General features: G+C 45.3%; 2 protein-coding genes across 4 annotated transcripts; one reads left to right on the forward strand and one right to left on the reverse strand.

Annotated features, from left to right (window-relative positions):
* Positions 1 to 374: 374 nt before the first annotated feature.
* On the forward strand, positions 375 to 5,851 carry GTF3A (general transcription factor IIIA). 2 transcript variants are annotated; one of them, XM_075084099.1, is made up of 9 exons: positions 375 to 603; positions 983 to 1,083; positions 1,754 to 1,850; positions 2,042 to 2,130; positions 3,115 to 3,188; positions 4,435 to 4,518; positions 4,921 to 5,150; positions 5,241 to 5,297; positions 5,552 to 5,851. In XM_075084099.1, the coding sequence occupies exons 1-9, from the start codon at positions 442 to 444 to the stop codon at positions 5,711 to 5,713; spliced, it is 1,056 nt and encodes a 351-aa protein (XP_074940200.1). In that variant the 5' UTR covers positions 375 to 441; the 3' UTR covers positions 5,714 to 5,851. The 2 variants fall into 2 exon arrangements, with proteins under 2 accessions (XP_074940200.1, XP_074940209.1); XM_075084108.1 differs by having other exon boundaries at positions 376 to 603; positions 5,238 to 5,297.
* Positions 5,759 to 13,474, reverse strand: MTIF3 (mitochondrial translational initiation factor 3). 2 transcript variants are annotated; one of them, XM_075084127.1, is made up of 4 exons: positions 13,323 to 13,474; positions 8,667 to 9,127; positions 7,337 to 7,449; positions 5,759 to 6,043 (listed from the first exon to the last, which is right to left on the reverse strand). In XM_075084127.1, exons 2-4 carry the CDS (start codon positions 9,124 to 9,126, stop codon positions 5,831 to 5,833), a joined length of 786 nt encoding a protein of 261 aa, XP_074940228.1. In that variant the 5' UTR covers position 9,127; positions 13,323 to 13,474; the 3' UTR covers positions 5,759 to 5,830. The 2 variants fall into 2 exon arrangements, with proteins under 2 accessions (XP_074940228.1, XP_074940221.1); XM_075084120.1 differs by having other exon boundaries at positions 7,337 to 7,482.
* Between the last annotated feature and the right edge of the window lie 3,298 nt (positions 13,475 to 16,772).

A 16,772-nucleotide genomic window follows, 5' to 3' on the forward strand; every position in this document is an offset into this window, starting at 1 on the left:
TATTAGGAAAAATGTCTTCACTGAAAGGGTTGTCAAGCATTGGAAGAGGCTGCCCAGGGAAGTGGCTGAGTCACCATCCCTGGAGTTATTTAAAAGACTTGTAGACATGCTTAGGGACATGATTTAACGTCTGGACTTGATTAGCTTAAAGGTCTTTTCCAATCCAAATGATTCTATGGTTCCGTACCAGGTAGCAATAGGGGCCTTGTGCCTGGCGCATGAGGTAATGGAGCAGGGACCATGGACGGGCTGGGCTGCTCTCAGGATCCCGCTCTCAGGTGAGTACGACCCCGCACATCCCCCCCCTTCCTCTCAGCCGGCGCCATTGCCTCCCCGCCCGCCGTCCACGCATGCGCCCGCTCGGCGCCCCGCGCGGCTGGGGCTGGGCCGGGCGGCGAGAGGGGCCGTTCCCCGCTCCGGCCCGGTCACGTGCCCTCCCGCATGGCCGGGGAGCGGGCGGCGGGGAGCGCGCAGGAGGGCGGCGGGAGCGGCGGCGGGAGCGCGCTCCCCGCCCGCCCTTTCATCTGCTCCTTCCCCGACTGCGACGCCACCTTCAACAAGGCCTGGAGGCTGGACGCCCACCTCTGCCGGCACACGGGCGAGGTGAGCCGGGCCGGTGCTCGGGGAGGGCCTGAGGGAGCGGCCGTGGCGGGAGCGGCGGTGGCGGGAGCGGCCGTGGCGGGAGCGGCGGTGGCGGGAGCGGCGGTGGCGGGAGGTCCCCCTTGGGCCGCCCCGGCGGCGGGGCGCAGGCTTGATGTGGCTGAGGAGAGCGCGCGTGCGCGGCTGCGGGGTAGGGCTGCGCCGGGCCCTACTGGCCTCGGCCCCCGCGGGGGATCGGGCAGGCTCCGTGGGGTACCCCGGGCACTGCGGGGGGGTCTGGAGCCCCGCCGCCGGGGCGTCCCGCGGCAGGCACCCCCCTGCAGACGGCCCCGAGCCTCTGAGGGGCGGCTGGTCACCTCTCAGCAGTCCGTTCTCCCTCCAGAGGCCGTACGTGTGCGACTACGAGGGCTGCGGTAAAGGTTTCACGAGAGATTTCCACCGCGCTCGGCACCTCCTGACCCACACTGGGGAAAAGCCTTTCGAGTAAGGCCAAATTTATTACTTCTTAAAATGGGTTGTGCTTGTCATTATGGAAGTGAAGGGGAATTAAAACTGATGTGTGAGTGGTACAAAGCACGATTTGGTGTCATGATTACTGCCATAACGGTGCGCACACGGGGTGACACCTAGGGAGTCTCCCTAGCCTAAAACCTCCTATCCGGCAGTGATCCATAATAGATGCTTAAAGGAATGGGCAGATCTTTCCCTAGGATACAGAATTAAAAGAAGGAAGGGCAGTTATCGCCTGTTACTAAGCCCTTAATAGCTGCGTGTCATGGATCAACATGACATAAACATTCAAAACCCGCCTGGATGAGGCCCTGTGCCCCCTGCTCTGGGTGTCCCTGCTCAAGCAGGGGGTTGGACAAGATGATCTCCAGAGGTCCCTTCCAACCCCCACCATTCTGTGATTCCATGATTAGGAGCTAGGAATTCCAACGTGTTTTATTAAAAATGTCTTCTGATATGCTTTCCTGTGGCTTTTGATTGTAACTTAGCCTCTGGCTTTTCATGTCTTAAAGCCATTTTTTTTGGTCTGGATTGTGAGTTTAGGTTATTCTTTGTGTATTCCTCTTGTCCGATGATTTCTGTGTCTGCCTAGGAAACAAATAGCTGTTTGAGAGTGGTAATAAAATACACAGTTCATCTGCAGGTGCACAGCTGATGGATGCAATCAGAAATTTGGAACAAAATCAAATTTAAAGAAGCACATTGAGCGCAAGCATGAAAATCAGCAAAAGAAATATGTGGTGAGTAATTACCTTTGATACTGTAAAGCAGTGGCTAAGCAAGCTCATTTTTTGTGTTTCTAGTGAAATAGTTCAACTTATTATTAATTATATTTGTACGAGTTCAAATACTGTGACTGGGATTTCAGCAAACACATGTGGACTAGGCTGTCGTTATTTGGCCTCTAACAATAACTTAATTTCCTAAATAGTGCGACTTTGAAGGCTGTAACAAGTCTTTCAGGAAACATCAACAACTTAAAGTTCATCAGTGTCACCACACCAATGAACCTCCCTTCAAGTAGGTGGATAATTTTTAATAATGAACTTTTTAACAATTCCATTTAAACACTGTAGATGAAAACAGGTGCCTTTTCCCAACCTTTTCATTGATGTGGCATTTTAAAAAAACTGGCATGAATTTGTCGTTGTGGCTGCAAGTACATTTCTTGTACTAGTCCTTTGCTCAGTAGTCTGTTCAGAGAAGCCGTCTTGGTGCACTGTAAGGTCAGCATTCAAGTCCAGACATTTTCTTAGGATTCATTAAAGCTTCACAGGAAAAATAAAAAAAAAACCCAGAGTTTTGAGTTCACAGTCTGAAATACAGGCCTAAGCGCTGACATGGTAATGAAGAATGTAGCTACCTCTGTTTTCCAGTAAAAAGCAGTGGCTGGGCTACTGTTGAGGTAATACTTCAAAAAAGCTGAGGAGCTTGGAAACCAATCTGAGCAGCTGTGCATTGCGACTCCATTATTTATGTGACACATAATAATAAATAATGTGACATATAATAATAATAATAGATTTGATGAAAGCAAAGTTTAGTCTTGTATTTCTTACAGGTGGAACGTGCTTTACAGGAGTGTTCCACTGAAGTGAAGTGCAGTAATATGGCTGGGTGACAGGCACAAAAATATCATCAGTGCTCTGTTACTGCTCTGACTGCTAGATCTGTGCAAGCCACTTAAACCTTCTACTTTATCTCTCTGTCTCTCTTTTATGTTTGAAGATCCTGCTGTGTAGGGAGGATATGAGGCTTGATTCTTTAGCTAAAACTTAACTTGCTGTATACAGGGAAATCATACTATAGTTTTAACTCTCAAGGGGATCAGAGTCCTCTATTAGAAACGTATTACAGAATTTACGTTTACAAGGGGTGGGGGGACACAGAACAGATCTCTAGACAAGGTGAAACTTGGAATCTTTTGTCCACTTTAATAGTTCTTGACTTAAAGAAAAAATAAGCAGATGTGAAAGAAATTAAACCAGTGTACTTTATACCTAGATGTAATAATGAAGGATGTGGAAAGTACTTTTCTACTCCAAGTCGACTAAAGCGGCATGAGAAGATACATGAAGGTAATACAGTTCTGCTTCTTGCCTCAGTTATGTTTTAGCAAAGGAGAAAGGACTTCTTCCAGTAGAGAGCATGCAGGGATGTGTGACAGACATGAAAATATTCTAGGCCTAGTGATCCGGACAGAAAAAACAAGAACACCATTTTGAATAGTCAAATGGGGAACAATTGCAAAGCATTACGTTGTTCAGTTACGCTGTACTTGTGGCAGGGTGAACAGAGCTCAGGATTCCTTCACTCATTTCTTCTGCTAATGTGCTTCCTTGTCAGTAATCCATCTTCTGGAGATGGGCTAATGGTTAAGGCACTAGCCTAGACCTCCAGAGGTTAGGATCAGTTGCCTGTTCTGCCACAGATTTACCTTGGCAAAACCACATAGGCTTGCATTTCTTAAAGTTACTAATGTACCTATGTGAAAGGTATTTAAGTGGAATCGTCAGGAGGTGGTCATGTATGTTTGAGCTAATCCTGCTATACTCCTATCCATTCTTTCAGTACAGTTGATAGTTAACCCGCTTTCCAGTGCGGAGGGGGGGAACAAAAAAAAACCCCAAACCCAAGTGACTAGGAAGAGTATCCAAAATCTGCAATTTGTACTGTGTTCCTTTCTTAAGACAAGGACTTGTTCATAGTTGTTTGACCTTCCCAGTCCTGGGATTTAAATAGTTGACTTCCTGTGGTTCGTTTAAAAACTGTCCTCCCTGCTTGACAGAATGGTAGAGTCTATTCAGACTCAGGAATATTGCTGTATGGTCAAGATCTTATAATATGTAATACAAATATTTATATAGAAATAATATATTATTACAGTTACTTTCATCTATTTGAGTGAAAGCGTATGGCTGGTGAGGAAGTAGTTTTACTGAAGCAAGGAGAGAGAGTTTTGTAAAATCATTTACGTTGGAAAAGACTTCTGGAGGTCATCTGGTCCAGCTGCCTGCTTAAGGCAGGGTCAGCTAGACCAGGTTGCTGAGGGATGCCTCCAGTGAAGTCTTGAATGTTTCCAGGGGTAGGGATTCCACAACCTCTTTGGACAACTTCTGTCAGTGATACAAAGTTTCTTCCTTAAAGCTGTTAGGATTTTCTCATGTTCCAATTTGTTGCCTCTTGCCCCATCACCATGCAGTATGGGAGGAGAGCAGGAATACTGGCCTTTAATTTTCAACTCCTGAAAGCGGAGTTCTCCCTTGTAAAATTAGACTGTTTGCGAGAACCTTTGTGACTGTAACCATTTGCCCTGTCTAACAGGCTATGCATGCAAGAAAGAAAACTGCTCATATACTGGAAAAACTTGGACAGAGCTTCTGAAACATAATAAAGAAAGCCATACAGGTAAACTCCAAATGCTCTAGTAAATAGAACTTGACTTATGATACAAATAGGAAACAAACTGCTAATTTGAAGAGGAGTCCTTGCTCAACTCAGCTCATCAACTTGTCATTGTGTCTAGACAAACTTAACACTTCATTGGTAAAATGGCTGTCTCTCTGGCTAGACCTTTAACTGATGAAAATGATGCTCAGTATACTAACTTTGCTTTGTGATCCAGTTAACGAGAAATTGTGTAATGTAGGATTTTGGATCTGAATAATTCTATCCGCATTATCCTCTTCCAGTCTCTGAGTTCCTTGTTTCATGTGGATTTTAACACTGGTCTAGAGGACTACTAGGGTTTGATTTTGAACTGTAAGAAGCTGTTAATTTATACTCTGCCTGTCTCTCTCTCCCACTCAGAGCCGATAGTTTGCAATGAGTGTCACAAAACTTTTAAAAGGAAAGATTACCTTAAGCAGCATCAAAAAACACATGCCGTGGAGAGGGAAGTCTGCCGATGTCCTAGAGAAGGATGTGGGAGAACTTACACAACTGTATTTAACCTTCAAAGCCATATCCTCTCTTTTCATGAAGAGAAAAAACCATTCTCTTGTGATTATCCAGGCTGTGGAAGAGTGTTTGCAATGAAGGTATGTATTCTTACGCTGCCCTAATCTGACTCACATAGTCTGAAATGATCAACCTAACTTTTTTTTGCTTGGTTTTTGTAACTATAGCAGAGCCTAGCAAGGCACGCAGTTGTACATGATCCTGAAAAGAGAAAGCTGAACTTGAAAGTAAGTTATACTCTTGAAAAAGTCCTCTCAACCATACCTTGTCACTTCAGAGAAGGGTAAACATTATGTATTTTAGAACGTGACTTCAAGCAGGAAAACAGGCCAGCTATCTACTTAATTTGGGACGTTCTTAATTTCTGAAGCTCCTTTAAATAATCAGTACTGGCCTATTCATTAACAACTTCTTCCTCCCCACCCCCCGGGAGTAGACCATAGATATGTTAAGTTGCTGATTCTGGATTTATTTCTGCCAGGCAAAACGTTCTCGTCCCAAGAGGAGCTTGGCGTCTCGTCTGAGCGGCTACATTCCTCCTAAAACACAGCCAGGAAAGGATGTGGTTGTGACAGAAAGCAAGACAGTGGATAAACCCATGGAAAACGAAATACCAACTGTTGAAATTCTGACTCTGCAGTAAAGGTTAACTGAGACAACTTTCTTCATGGAATGACCACCACAAAGCTCAGCAGTAACTTTATTAAGTTCATAGTCCTTTTTTTAAATAAAAAATTATTGTTTACATCTCTTTATAAAGTCACTGATGCAACTCGCTTGACTTCAGATCTTCATTTTCATCTTTCTTTACTGTACTGTTTTTCTGTTTTTCTGTCTTCTGGTATGCTTTCAACTCTTTGTCAGACATATGTCTCAAAATACAGGTACTCACTCCTTCTCTAGTAACTTTTGGCTTGGAAAGATAAGTGGCTTTCTCAGAGACGGTCTCCAAAATCTGATCAAAAATCATGAACTGAAAAGGAGAAAGATAGGGACTAAATGCACAAACACAGGTAGAAAAACATTTCAGGCTGTTCTGTAATGACTCTATCTCCTGTTGTGGTGTATCAGCTGAAATGAGCTAGCTGCTTGTCCTGGTTTAAGCAGATCAGTTTGTCCTCTCCTAACCATTTGCTCTTATAATCGCTCTGGTGACTTTCCTAAAACTGCTTAAGCCATTTCCTAGCCCTCAGGTTGAACTCCTGACTCACCCTGTTACGCTGTTTAAAGATGTCCACGAGAGTGATTACAACTGCACCTGACTCCTCCCCACCCTCCTCTTCTACTACATTTGGGCATATTATTAGGGGGCTCTCCTCTTAAGGGGCAGTATTGTTCTAACATTAGCAGAAAGTGGTAGTATTGAACTGAGTGATACAGTGCCTTCATGTAATAAGCTGAACTCTTAAACTCTTAATTAAGCTTTTAAATTTAAGCACAACCTAAACCTGGACTGTGTCATGAAGAGTTCTCCCCTCCCACATCCAGTTCCTCCTGCTACCCTTTCCGTATGAATTCAACTTCCTGTAAAAAGTTCTGTTGTGTTTGGATGGAGTAATACCATGCTCTTCTCCAGCAACTTAGAGAGACTTATTACGGAAACCTAATTCACATGTTAAAAGGGAAAAAAATTCTTACATGGAATTTTTATACAAAAAAGCCATTTGTGCAAATGACAATGAAGACAAGTCTCAAGGCCCTACAATTATATGAGTAAGTTGCCACCAGCTCCCTAACATCTTTATAGATGTTTACTTTCCCAGTCTTGGAACATCATTCCAGTAGTTTTCCACACAGCAGTGGAACCTTGGTCATAGTTGCATAAATGCGTCTTCAGAAGAACAGTTAGGTTATTGAAATAATCCAACTAAAATAAAACAGAATTTTTTTAAACCTCAGTGTTAAGCTTTTCAGTGGGTGAGCTGGATTAAGGCATAGGCAGGAAAATTTAACCAACCCAGTTAATAAGGTGCTGGAAGGGAGTAGGAACTGCTTAGACTCTGCTGTCAAAGCCAGTGTTACAACTGCACTCTTAAGAAAGCATGGTATTTGAATTGTCTCTGTGGGGCTGTTTTTCTAGAACCGCAGTGTTTGAACAGATGCAGCTCAAGGTGGGGAACCATTACTTTCATAGGATGCAGACCTTTGTGTATTTTATCAGTGCATGATATATTAAAAAAAAAAAAAAAGTACTGCATAGGGGAAGTTAATACAAGCATATCTACTTCATGGCATTGATTGGGCCCGTTTTCGGGAGTGCACTTACCATGTCTGTATTGCCATCTTTTGCTTGCCGGATGGTAACTTTAACATGGTATTTCTTTTCAATCCATTGTGCTATCTGTTTAGTCTTGGTCTCTAAGTCGTTCTTGGCAATAGCTGAAGAAAAGGATAACTCCTTCTGAACCATCCCTGTTCAAAACAGAACTAAAACTGTGTTGGCTTAATATCTGACCAACCTGTATTAGTTGCTCATACACGGAGCGTCCCAATCTCATTGTCTCAGCACACACCATTCTCACCTTAGAAGGTGGCTACTTGGTATCACACTCACTGCCACAACTGGGAGACTGAGCGCATATTTGAGACACACAGGGAAGTCTCTTCAGGGTCAGAAGGCCTAAGGTATTTTTATTTTAATTACAATTTTATTCATACTATCCACAATGCAGGTTTAACAAAGATAAACAGGTAAGCGTTGGAATTGAAGACTGAGTGTGCAAATTCCCACGTTCTGCACATAGCGTAGCTGATTGTAAAAGCTTTGAAGTTAGACATCCCTTCATCTTGAGGCCATTTTCTTAAATGGTGAAGTGCAATATTCAACTGGAAGTATGAAGCCTTTTAATATATTTGAACAGTTTATGGTCTCTTCCTCCTTAAAGATTCTCTAAAGTAGTTACCATTTCAATAATCTTTGTAGTTTCTTGAACAGAAAAACTCACTACCACAACAGTGTTCTCTAAAATCAGAGCTCTACCCAAGGCACAGATACCTTCATTAACCTGAGGATAAGAAAAGAGACTACAAGGTCAGATACCTTTTCCTGAAAGCTCTTTGCCAAACTAAGTTTGTTAAACTGCTGGGGCAGGCTGACTTAAGGGAAAAAAAAAAACACTGAAAAGTGATCAATATTGAAAAAGTTGTTCTCTTACTCTGCACAAGAAAGGGCTCCACACTTTGTCTTCCTAGCAGCAACCTAGGAACAACTACTGGTGACAAAATTGGTGGCTTTGGCGCTGGGTTTGTAAAAATTGCCTGTCACTTTATGCTTTAGTAAAAGAACATAAGTTCAGTGAGTCTTACGGAACCAGAGTCTAGTTATACTGACTTAAATAAAAATAGATTAAAAAAACCCAACAAACTAGCAGATGCCAAAATAGTAAATCCTGAGAAGGTAATGGAAGGCTTCTCTGTGGAAGACTAGACTAATCCAAAATTTTACTTCCACTACTGCAAATCCCTAATAGTGCAGACTGCAGTGACATTGCTTTGGATTTACACAAATGCAAGTAAGAGGATTTCATCTGCTGAAACCACTTTTAGTACAGCATTTTTCAAAGTGCACAGTGTTGTACTGTCCACAATATACATACCTGCTTTTGGACTTGCTTTTTTCTTCTCTGCACGTTTAAGCTGTTCTTCATGAATCTGCTGCCCAGTCATTAGTCTGTATACAGGAGGTTCTACATTCTCACGAAGGAGAACTAGTTTCAGGTCATGTTGATCCATAAGTTTGAGTGCCTCTGCTCGGTGCATATTTCCTAAGCTCTCCCCATCCTGGTTGATAATGTGCAAAATCCGATGGGGAATTCTTCGCCCAATGCTTCCAAATGCTTTCCTTTTTGGTTCTGTGTGAGATTTTTCAGCTGTACAAAATGGTTGAGTAAGTCCAAACACAGTTGACTTTCTAGGGTCAGGTACTGCTATCCAGAAGGGAGAAAAGACCCTCTTCTGTGGTGTTTGGGTCAGAAGAGTACTGAAGAATCTTTTTGCGTATCTATTCTCATTTCTGGTGGCTTGACATAAAAGTTTCATCACGCAAAAGGTAGTCATTCTGAGGAAGCAGGAAAGAAGAAAAAACAAGTTACCCCCATCAGTCACATTCTTCTAGTTACACTAGTAAGACTTGACTCCAGTTTAGTAAAACCTAGTCCTTAAAACTACTCTCTCAAAAAGATGTATGGTGTTACTATAGTGTAAAGAAGGGCTTTAACCCAGAGAAAAAAATCGGACAAAGGAACAAAATTTATGAAGACTTGAGGTTATGTTCAGTATTTTAAATTTTGAGCCTAAACTCCTTTAAAGAGTCCAAAATTCCTAGTTCATTTTTCCTCATGAGTATCTACACTTACACAGCTTTTTCGTGTATAGAGATGGTTAAGAGGGAGAATTTCTCAAATAAAAAGGCATGTGGCAGTTAGTATTTCCAGTCCAGAATTTTTTTATGAAGCTTCTAACACTAGGACATTCTTCCTGGTTCTGACACTCTTCTTTGGGAAGTGTTTAATTTAAGCCACATTAATTCAGAACCACCCTAATCACAGAGTGATTGTTCAACGTCCGTCAGCGGCCATCCCAACACCTACAGTCTGACTCTTCTATGTGTCATAAGGTTTTGGAATTTAAAAGCCTTGATTGTACAGAGTAATACTGCCATGCAAAATCTTCACCTTGGCATTAAAACATGACAAAGTGACTGTTACTGTACTGGAAAATATGGTTTATCCCAGGGTTGAAAACTCTTCCATAGCTAGCATGCAGCTTGCTTCTCACAACACTGACCCCAAATTGTGTATTTCTCTCAGTTTTCCAAATGCCATTTTGTGGAAGTAATCCAGCTAGTTACTTGGTCTTATTTGGATTAAGCACTAATATCGTTTCAGTAACCTTAAAAAAAAAAAGTCGTAACTATCTTTTAGGTTCAAGTTCCACAGATTCAGCCATGCTTCGAAGTGAAAACAGTGCCTTAATTTTAAACCTATTTTATCAGACATTTAAAGTATCAATTGACTTTCCCAGTTTTTCACAAACATTAAATTTAGCGTGGCACATTCCTGTTTATAGTGAGCTGATTTTTTTCCAGTTATCAAAACTTAAGATTTCTTACATAGAGAAAATGTGCACTTAAGTAGTATTAATTGTTTGGAAAGTGCAATTTACTGTAGACATTTCACCCCAACCATCAAACAGAAACACCAATAATAATATATTTCTTCTTCTTGAAAGATGAAAAAAGCTTGCAGAAAGGAAAAAAAGGAGAAAAATAGAGACACAGATGAGGCTTGCCTGCAATATATGGACTGGAAAATAAGCAACACCTTCACATGCCCAAGATCCCCACTTGCAAGTTAGAATTGAAATAAATTGTTACAGACATCCATCCTGGTGTAGTACTTGTGAAGTGATAGACTTTCAAAACAACCCTTCAAAACTTCAGAAATCAGCCACTTTTTAACAAAAACTTAAGAAATACAGAGCAAACTGTGGAGTATTATCTGCAGTTTTTGTATCCCATGTTTAGAAGGCAGCAAGAACAGGAAAAGCCAAAGATGATACAGGAAACCAAAAATGTGTCATACCAGAGTTGGCAAGAGTGGGACTTCTTCTGCCTAGGAAGGAACGTGACCCCACTCCATAAATATATGCATACATATATCACAGAATCATAGAATCATTTAGACTGGAAAAGACATTTAAGATCATCAAGCCCAACCGCTAACCTAACGCTACCAAGTCCAGCACTAAGCCATGTCCCTAGGGACCACATCTTCATGTCTTTTAAATACCTCTAGGGACGGTCACTCAACCACTTCCCTGGGCAGCCTCTTCCAATGCTTGACAACCCTTTCGGTGAAGACATTTTTCCTAATATCCAATCTAAACCTCACCTGATGCAACTTGAGGCCATTTCCTCTCATCCCATCACTTGTCACTTGGGAGAAGAGACCAACGCCCACCTCGCTACAACCTCCTTTCAGGTAGTTGTAGAGAGTGATAAGGTCTCCCCTCAGCCTCCTCTTCTCCAGACTAAACAACCCCAGTTCCCTCAGCCACTCCTCATAAGACTCGCTCTCCAGACCCTTCACCAGCTTTGTTGCCCCTCTTTGGACATGCTCCAGCAACTCAGTGTCTTTCTTGTAGTGAGAGGCCCAAAACACAGTATTGGAGGTGCAGCCTCACCACTGCCAAGGACAGGTACGTCACAGTGGAAGCACAGATCCATGGGCATACATGTACATGGAGAAGGTGGAAGCAATCAGCAAGGATAAAGAACTATTTATAAGATGTGTTGGCCCAGGAACAAGTAAAATGACCTGCTTGTGAATAAACTTAGTCTGAAAATGGGGGCAATTTGGAGCCTGGGACAGACTTCAAGTCTTAGCAGTAGGTACAAAGCTGATACCAACTGCTTGAAGAGGAACCAGGTAAGTTCATGAACAGGGTAGCCTGGCTGGGCTGTGTGCCATAGCAGGACCCTGAACTCAGCCAGCCACAGGGCACAGAGGAGAAATACCAGGCCATTCACAGCAGAGTCTAAAAACAGCTGCTAGAGCTACGGCCCCTTCCTGCCCTGGGCCCTGCCTCTGCCGAGGCCTGGCCAGAGCCAAAGCCCCAGGGGAACACAGCTTTTTCTCAGTTGCGGCAACGGCCCTACAACTAAACACCCACTGCCAACACACAACTATCTTTGCGTGTCATCAGTATAGCCACACAAAAGCCGAGAAGTCATTATTTTTATAAATGGTTTTATAAACCAGCTGTAGATTGTGTGCTGCAGACTTAGACTGTAATCTGGGGATCACTGGTGCGTCATAAAATACTATAACTTCATTTATCTTGCATTCGGAGGAACCTGGCTTGCCTTTGTCAGTAACTGTTCTAAAAGCTCTGAACCAAGTTCTACAGTTCTAAACTTAAGAAACAGTATCACAGCAATGGAGTAAGTTTGTGTGCTGCTGCGGCCAAGAAGGCCAACAGGATGCTGGGTTGCATCAAAAAGGGCATCGCCAGCAGAGAGAAAGAAGTCATCATCCCACTCTACTCAGCGCTTGTCAGGCCACACCTGGAGTACTGTGTCCAGTTCTGGTCCCTGCTCTACAAAAAGGATGTGGACAGGCTGGAAGGGGTCCAGAGAAGGGCCACCAAGATGATCAGAGGACTGGGAAGCCTGCCATATGAGGATAGGCTGGGACAACTGGGTTTGTTCAGCCTTGAGAAAAGGAGACTCAGAGGGGATCTCATCCCCATGTACCAGTACTTAAGGGGTAGCTACAAAAAAGATGGAGACTCCCTTTTTACACGGAGTCACACGGAGAGGACAAGGGGGAATGGACACAAATTGCTCTTGGGGAGATTCCAATTGGACACCAGGGGGAAATTTTTCACACTGAGGACAGTCAACCATTGAAATAATCTCCCCAGGGAAGTGGTTGACTTGGCCACGTTGGACACCTTCAAGAGTCGTCTGGACGGGGTGCTGGGCCATCTTGTTTAGACTCTGCTCTCCCTAGAAAGGTTGGACTAGATTATCCCTGAGGTCCCTTCCAACCTGTGATTCTGTGAAATGTTAGTCTTGCTCTCCTAAATACACGGTTTTACCTTTATTCTTCATTCTCTGTTGATATTTAGATCTACTAAATCCTGCCTTAACTGTCTGAGAAAGAAAATGAACCTTTTTATGGAAGCATTCTTCTTCATATAACATGGCACATAAGGGAATTTTGCTTGGTGCATCTCTGTCCGTGACACAGCCCACTTACGAGCCAGGACAGCTGACGTTGCTGGGGGTTCTAAGGAGCAGGCAGGCTACACCCAAGCCGGGAACCGCAGGAAAAGCAGCGGTTCCTGCACTCGCAGGTCGCGTTTTGCTACACGCGTGTGTGCTCCGATGCCGACAGCTACGTGCAGCTGCTGCGGGACACGTTTCGCACCTCGCAGGAGCTGCTGGCGTGCGTTCTCCGTGCAAACACACGCTGAAGAGCCGCTATTTTAATTTTACGCGTGGATTTCTGCGGGGCGCAGGGGAGACGGGCTGCGCGTGGGTGTGTCACCGTGCGTGACTGTGCCCCGCAGCGTTTGCGTGCGTGTCGGGGAGGTCATGGTCCGTGTGTGCGTATCACCCCGTGACCGCCTCCCTGCGCGGCTCCCTGGGACCCAGGCCGGGTGGTGTCCCGCTGCCGGCGGCCCGGACCGCACTGCGCCCCCCCCCACCGCCGCCGTCGTCGTCGCCACGGGCGGATCCCACCTACCTGCCCGGGAAGCCTAGCCGGGCCGGGCCGGGCCGAGCCGAGCCGGGCCGAGCCGCCGGCCCGCCGAAGCAGCCGAAGGACTGGCCAGCTCCGCCGGGAAGGTGGACTCTGCCCCGCCTCTCCCCTTTCCTCTTCCTCCTCCTGCTCTTCCTCTTCCGCCTCCTGCCTCCGTTGGGGGAGGGGGGGAAGGCTGCGCGCGCACAGCCGTGCGTGTGCCCGTGTGCGCGTCCCCGTGTGGCCACGCGTACGGGTGCACGCGTGCCCGTGCGCCGGTCAGTGCCCGTGCGCGCCCCTGCTCGCGCCCCACGCGTGTCAGCGTGGGCCGGGCGCGCTGCCGTGCATCGCCGTCGCCTGGGGCTGGGCCTGGGCCTGGGCCTGCGTGTGTACCTCCTCCCGGCTGGGCGCCTCTGCTCGCCTCTTTGCACATGGGGGTGCTGCGGGGTGCGGCCGGGGGGTGCGTGCAGCAGCGCGTTTGCTCCCGCGCGAGCACGCAGCGTGCGTGCGTCTGTACGCGCTAGCCTGTCTGTATGCCTGTCTGTCCGCACCCACCTGCGTGTTCTGCACACCGCGGGTACATACAGACGTATTTCTGCACATGCCAGTTTGTACGTATACAGAGTTTTTTTCTCTCCGTGGACGCACACGCTTGTCTGCGTGTGTTCCTCTTGCTGTGTTCACGCGTTTCCATGCCGATGTACGTGTGGCGTGTCTGGTTCTGCATGTGCGGTTGCTGGGTTGTGGTATTCTCCTGGCTGTGCCGCCACCGAGGGTGTCATTTTGGTGATTCTGTGTGTGTCTTCGCTGCACCGGGGGAGTTGCGTGTGGGCGTAAGGACCGCTGCGACGCGGTGGTTCTGGCCGTGCTCAGTGGTCCTCCCACGGCGGTAGTTTGTGGCTGCGAGCAGAGGGGATGCGTGTGCTCGGCGCTTTGTGTGCGTGTTGCGTGTCGAGGCTGTGCACCTGAGTGTCATCCTTGTACCTGGCAGCGCCCCGTAATTCGTCACGCCGTCTGCCTCCACCCGTAAGAGTGTGCTCCTGCCAGTGCGACTGTGGCCAGTGGTGTGGGCTTGTTTGTGTCGCCTGCTGGGCTTGCGGGGCGTCGGCGTGTGCGGTGTGCTGTGGGTCGCGTGTGCGAGGTGTGGGTGGTGCATGGGAGGGACGTGTCTGCAGGGGTCAGTAGCGTGTGCGTTTGTGGCATTGCGTGAGTCGGCCTGAAAGCTCGGTGGATGTTTGGATTTGTTAGCTGCTTCGGTAGGCTGCTCTGCCTTAGGCTTGCAGGCTCCTTCTTCCAGTTTGGAGATAGAAAGCATTGCCTTTAAAAGGGAAGCTGAACTTCATGTGCAAACCCTAGGTCCCCAGCTGTAAGTAAACCACCAAGTGAATAAAAACACTAGAGAGCGTGAGAGTTTGCTGTTCTGGTGCGCTGGTGGGGCAGCCTGTCTGCAGAGCGCGTCTTTTCAGGGGCTGAGGTGTTTGTGTCCATTGAGGGATGCTGTTTGGCCAGCCGGGCTGGAGCTGAGAACAACGCTCCAGCTGAAAGTGTGCTTGTGTTTAGAATTTGGTACGAAATGAAGCCACAGGAGACATCTGGGAGGGAGGCCTTATCCCCTGTCCTTCCTGCTTAAAAAAATCAGGACTTCTTAGCTTATTTGCTTTGGGCCACAACTAAGTGGTCCCTCTTTCCTCTCTTGCCCTTTACCTGCCTAGGTAAAAGAAATGCAATGAAATCTGACCTTGTTTTTTCTTCTTTTTTTTTTTTAAAGCTTTCTATTCTTAACTGTGGTCTTAGAATGGTTTAATTTCATGTACTGGTTGTTTTGGTATAGCTGTTTTGGTACATGCTTGTGAAAAAGTCCGTTGGTGCTGTGTGCTCTCCATCTCCATAGAAGATGTCAGATGGTAATTCTGTCCAAAACCAGAAAACTTTACTTAACCAGTTCACAATCTCAAGTTCATTCATAGCACCTTATTCTCATTAAAACTTGCCTGCCATAATGAATATGGAAAATGACATTAACAGAATTAGCTAAGTAGATGGTGAGCAGTGTTAACAGCCTGGCTGACAACTGTAGCTTCACCTATTCTATGCAAATAGCACCTGTTTTTTCCATCCTGCTCTTTTGTTCATTTCTTGATTTCACTCAGGCTTTATGCCTTTACAGTTATAAGCTCTTTGGGAGCAGGGATTGCCACCTCTTCTATCAGTAGAGTGCCTAAGAAAACCGGATCTCAGTTAGATGCTCTTGAAACATAAATTATTGAAATTCTACAGTACCCAGTTGAGGAGAGCAAAATATTCCACAATAAGAAAAGGCGAGACAAAAATGGTTTTTACTGCTCTTTTCATGGTCTGGAAATCAAGTATGGAATTTGAATACCCAGGAAGGGAAGTTTTGGCAGAGCTGAAGCCTGGAGAGAGGCTTTTTTTTTTTCCTCCTCACCTCTGCATATGCATTAGAGGGGAGCTTGTCAACGGCTTAGCTTGCAGTTAGCTACTATTGCCACTCTGAGAACTATCCCCATAAGACAGATAATTTTCAGCAATGTTAGTAGGAGCAATAAAGCTAATAATCCTCTTCACTGTGATAAAGACTACCTGCATGAAAGCAAGGTACTTTGGAGCATACAACTTACATTCCTTCTACTTGCCCTTTATTTAATTCCGTTAAGTTTAAACCTGATGTTTGTTTTACTTCATGCCTTTCTAATTAAATTTAGTGTGCCAAGAAACAGTGCAGCCTCCTCATGCTGTTTGTCCTCAATTAACTTGATCTTTCTGGGGGTTCATTGTACTCTTTCTCCTTGTCCTTTGTCTCATGTCTGTTTACACTGTAATTGTCCAGGGGCCATGTTTTTATACGTGTCTGTCACAGTGGGACTGCAGTCTTAATTATTTGAAAGACACTATCATAATAAATGCAGTCAATAATAACTTTCTCCCTTCTATTTTGCCTGATGCACATCATCTTCTGCCCACCCCTGACAATACTCTCAGTCATTTGTTTTTTAATTCCAAACTCTGCATCTGTTTTTTTTTAATTCCATTTGACTTTTTGTTTCCCAAGCTGGTTAGCAAAGTTGTTGTTTTCACTTTATCATTTTTTGTGCCAAATCAATGGCTGTTCTGCTAGACCTCATGCCAAACCATAGATAATTCATACCCCAGAGAATTTAAAATGCAAATATATGAGAGGGGGAAAGGAGGGTGGATGGAGAGATCTCTCACCCTCATACATGAGCAGTGTAGTGATCTGCCAGTGTGGGTGTTATTAATGTTATTAATTAATACAAGAATAAAGGTGCTATTGGGAAGCTTCCTCTGCATTCACAACTGATCTGTGGGGGACAGTTTGATTGTCCCCTGAGGATGCTGGAAACTGGTTCCAGTTCTTCCTGTGTTTCAGAGTTGATCTCCCCCAAAGCTATTTGTTCTGGATGCAGTAAGCTGCTT

This window comes from Phalacrocorax aristotelis, chromosome 1 (assembly GCF_949628215.1).
Source record: "Phalacrocorax aristotelis chromosome 1, bGulAri2.1, whole genome shotgun sequence".
NCBI classification, from domain to species: Eukaryota; Metazoa; Chordata; class Aves; order Suliformes; family Phalacrocoracidae; genus Phalacrocorax; species Phalacrocorax aristotelis.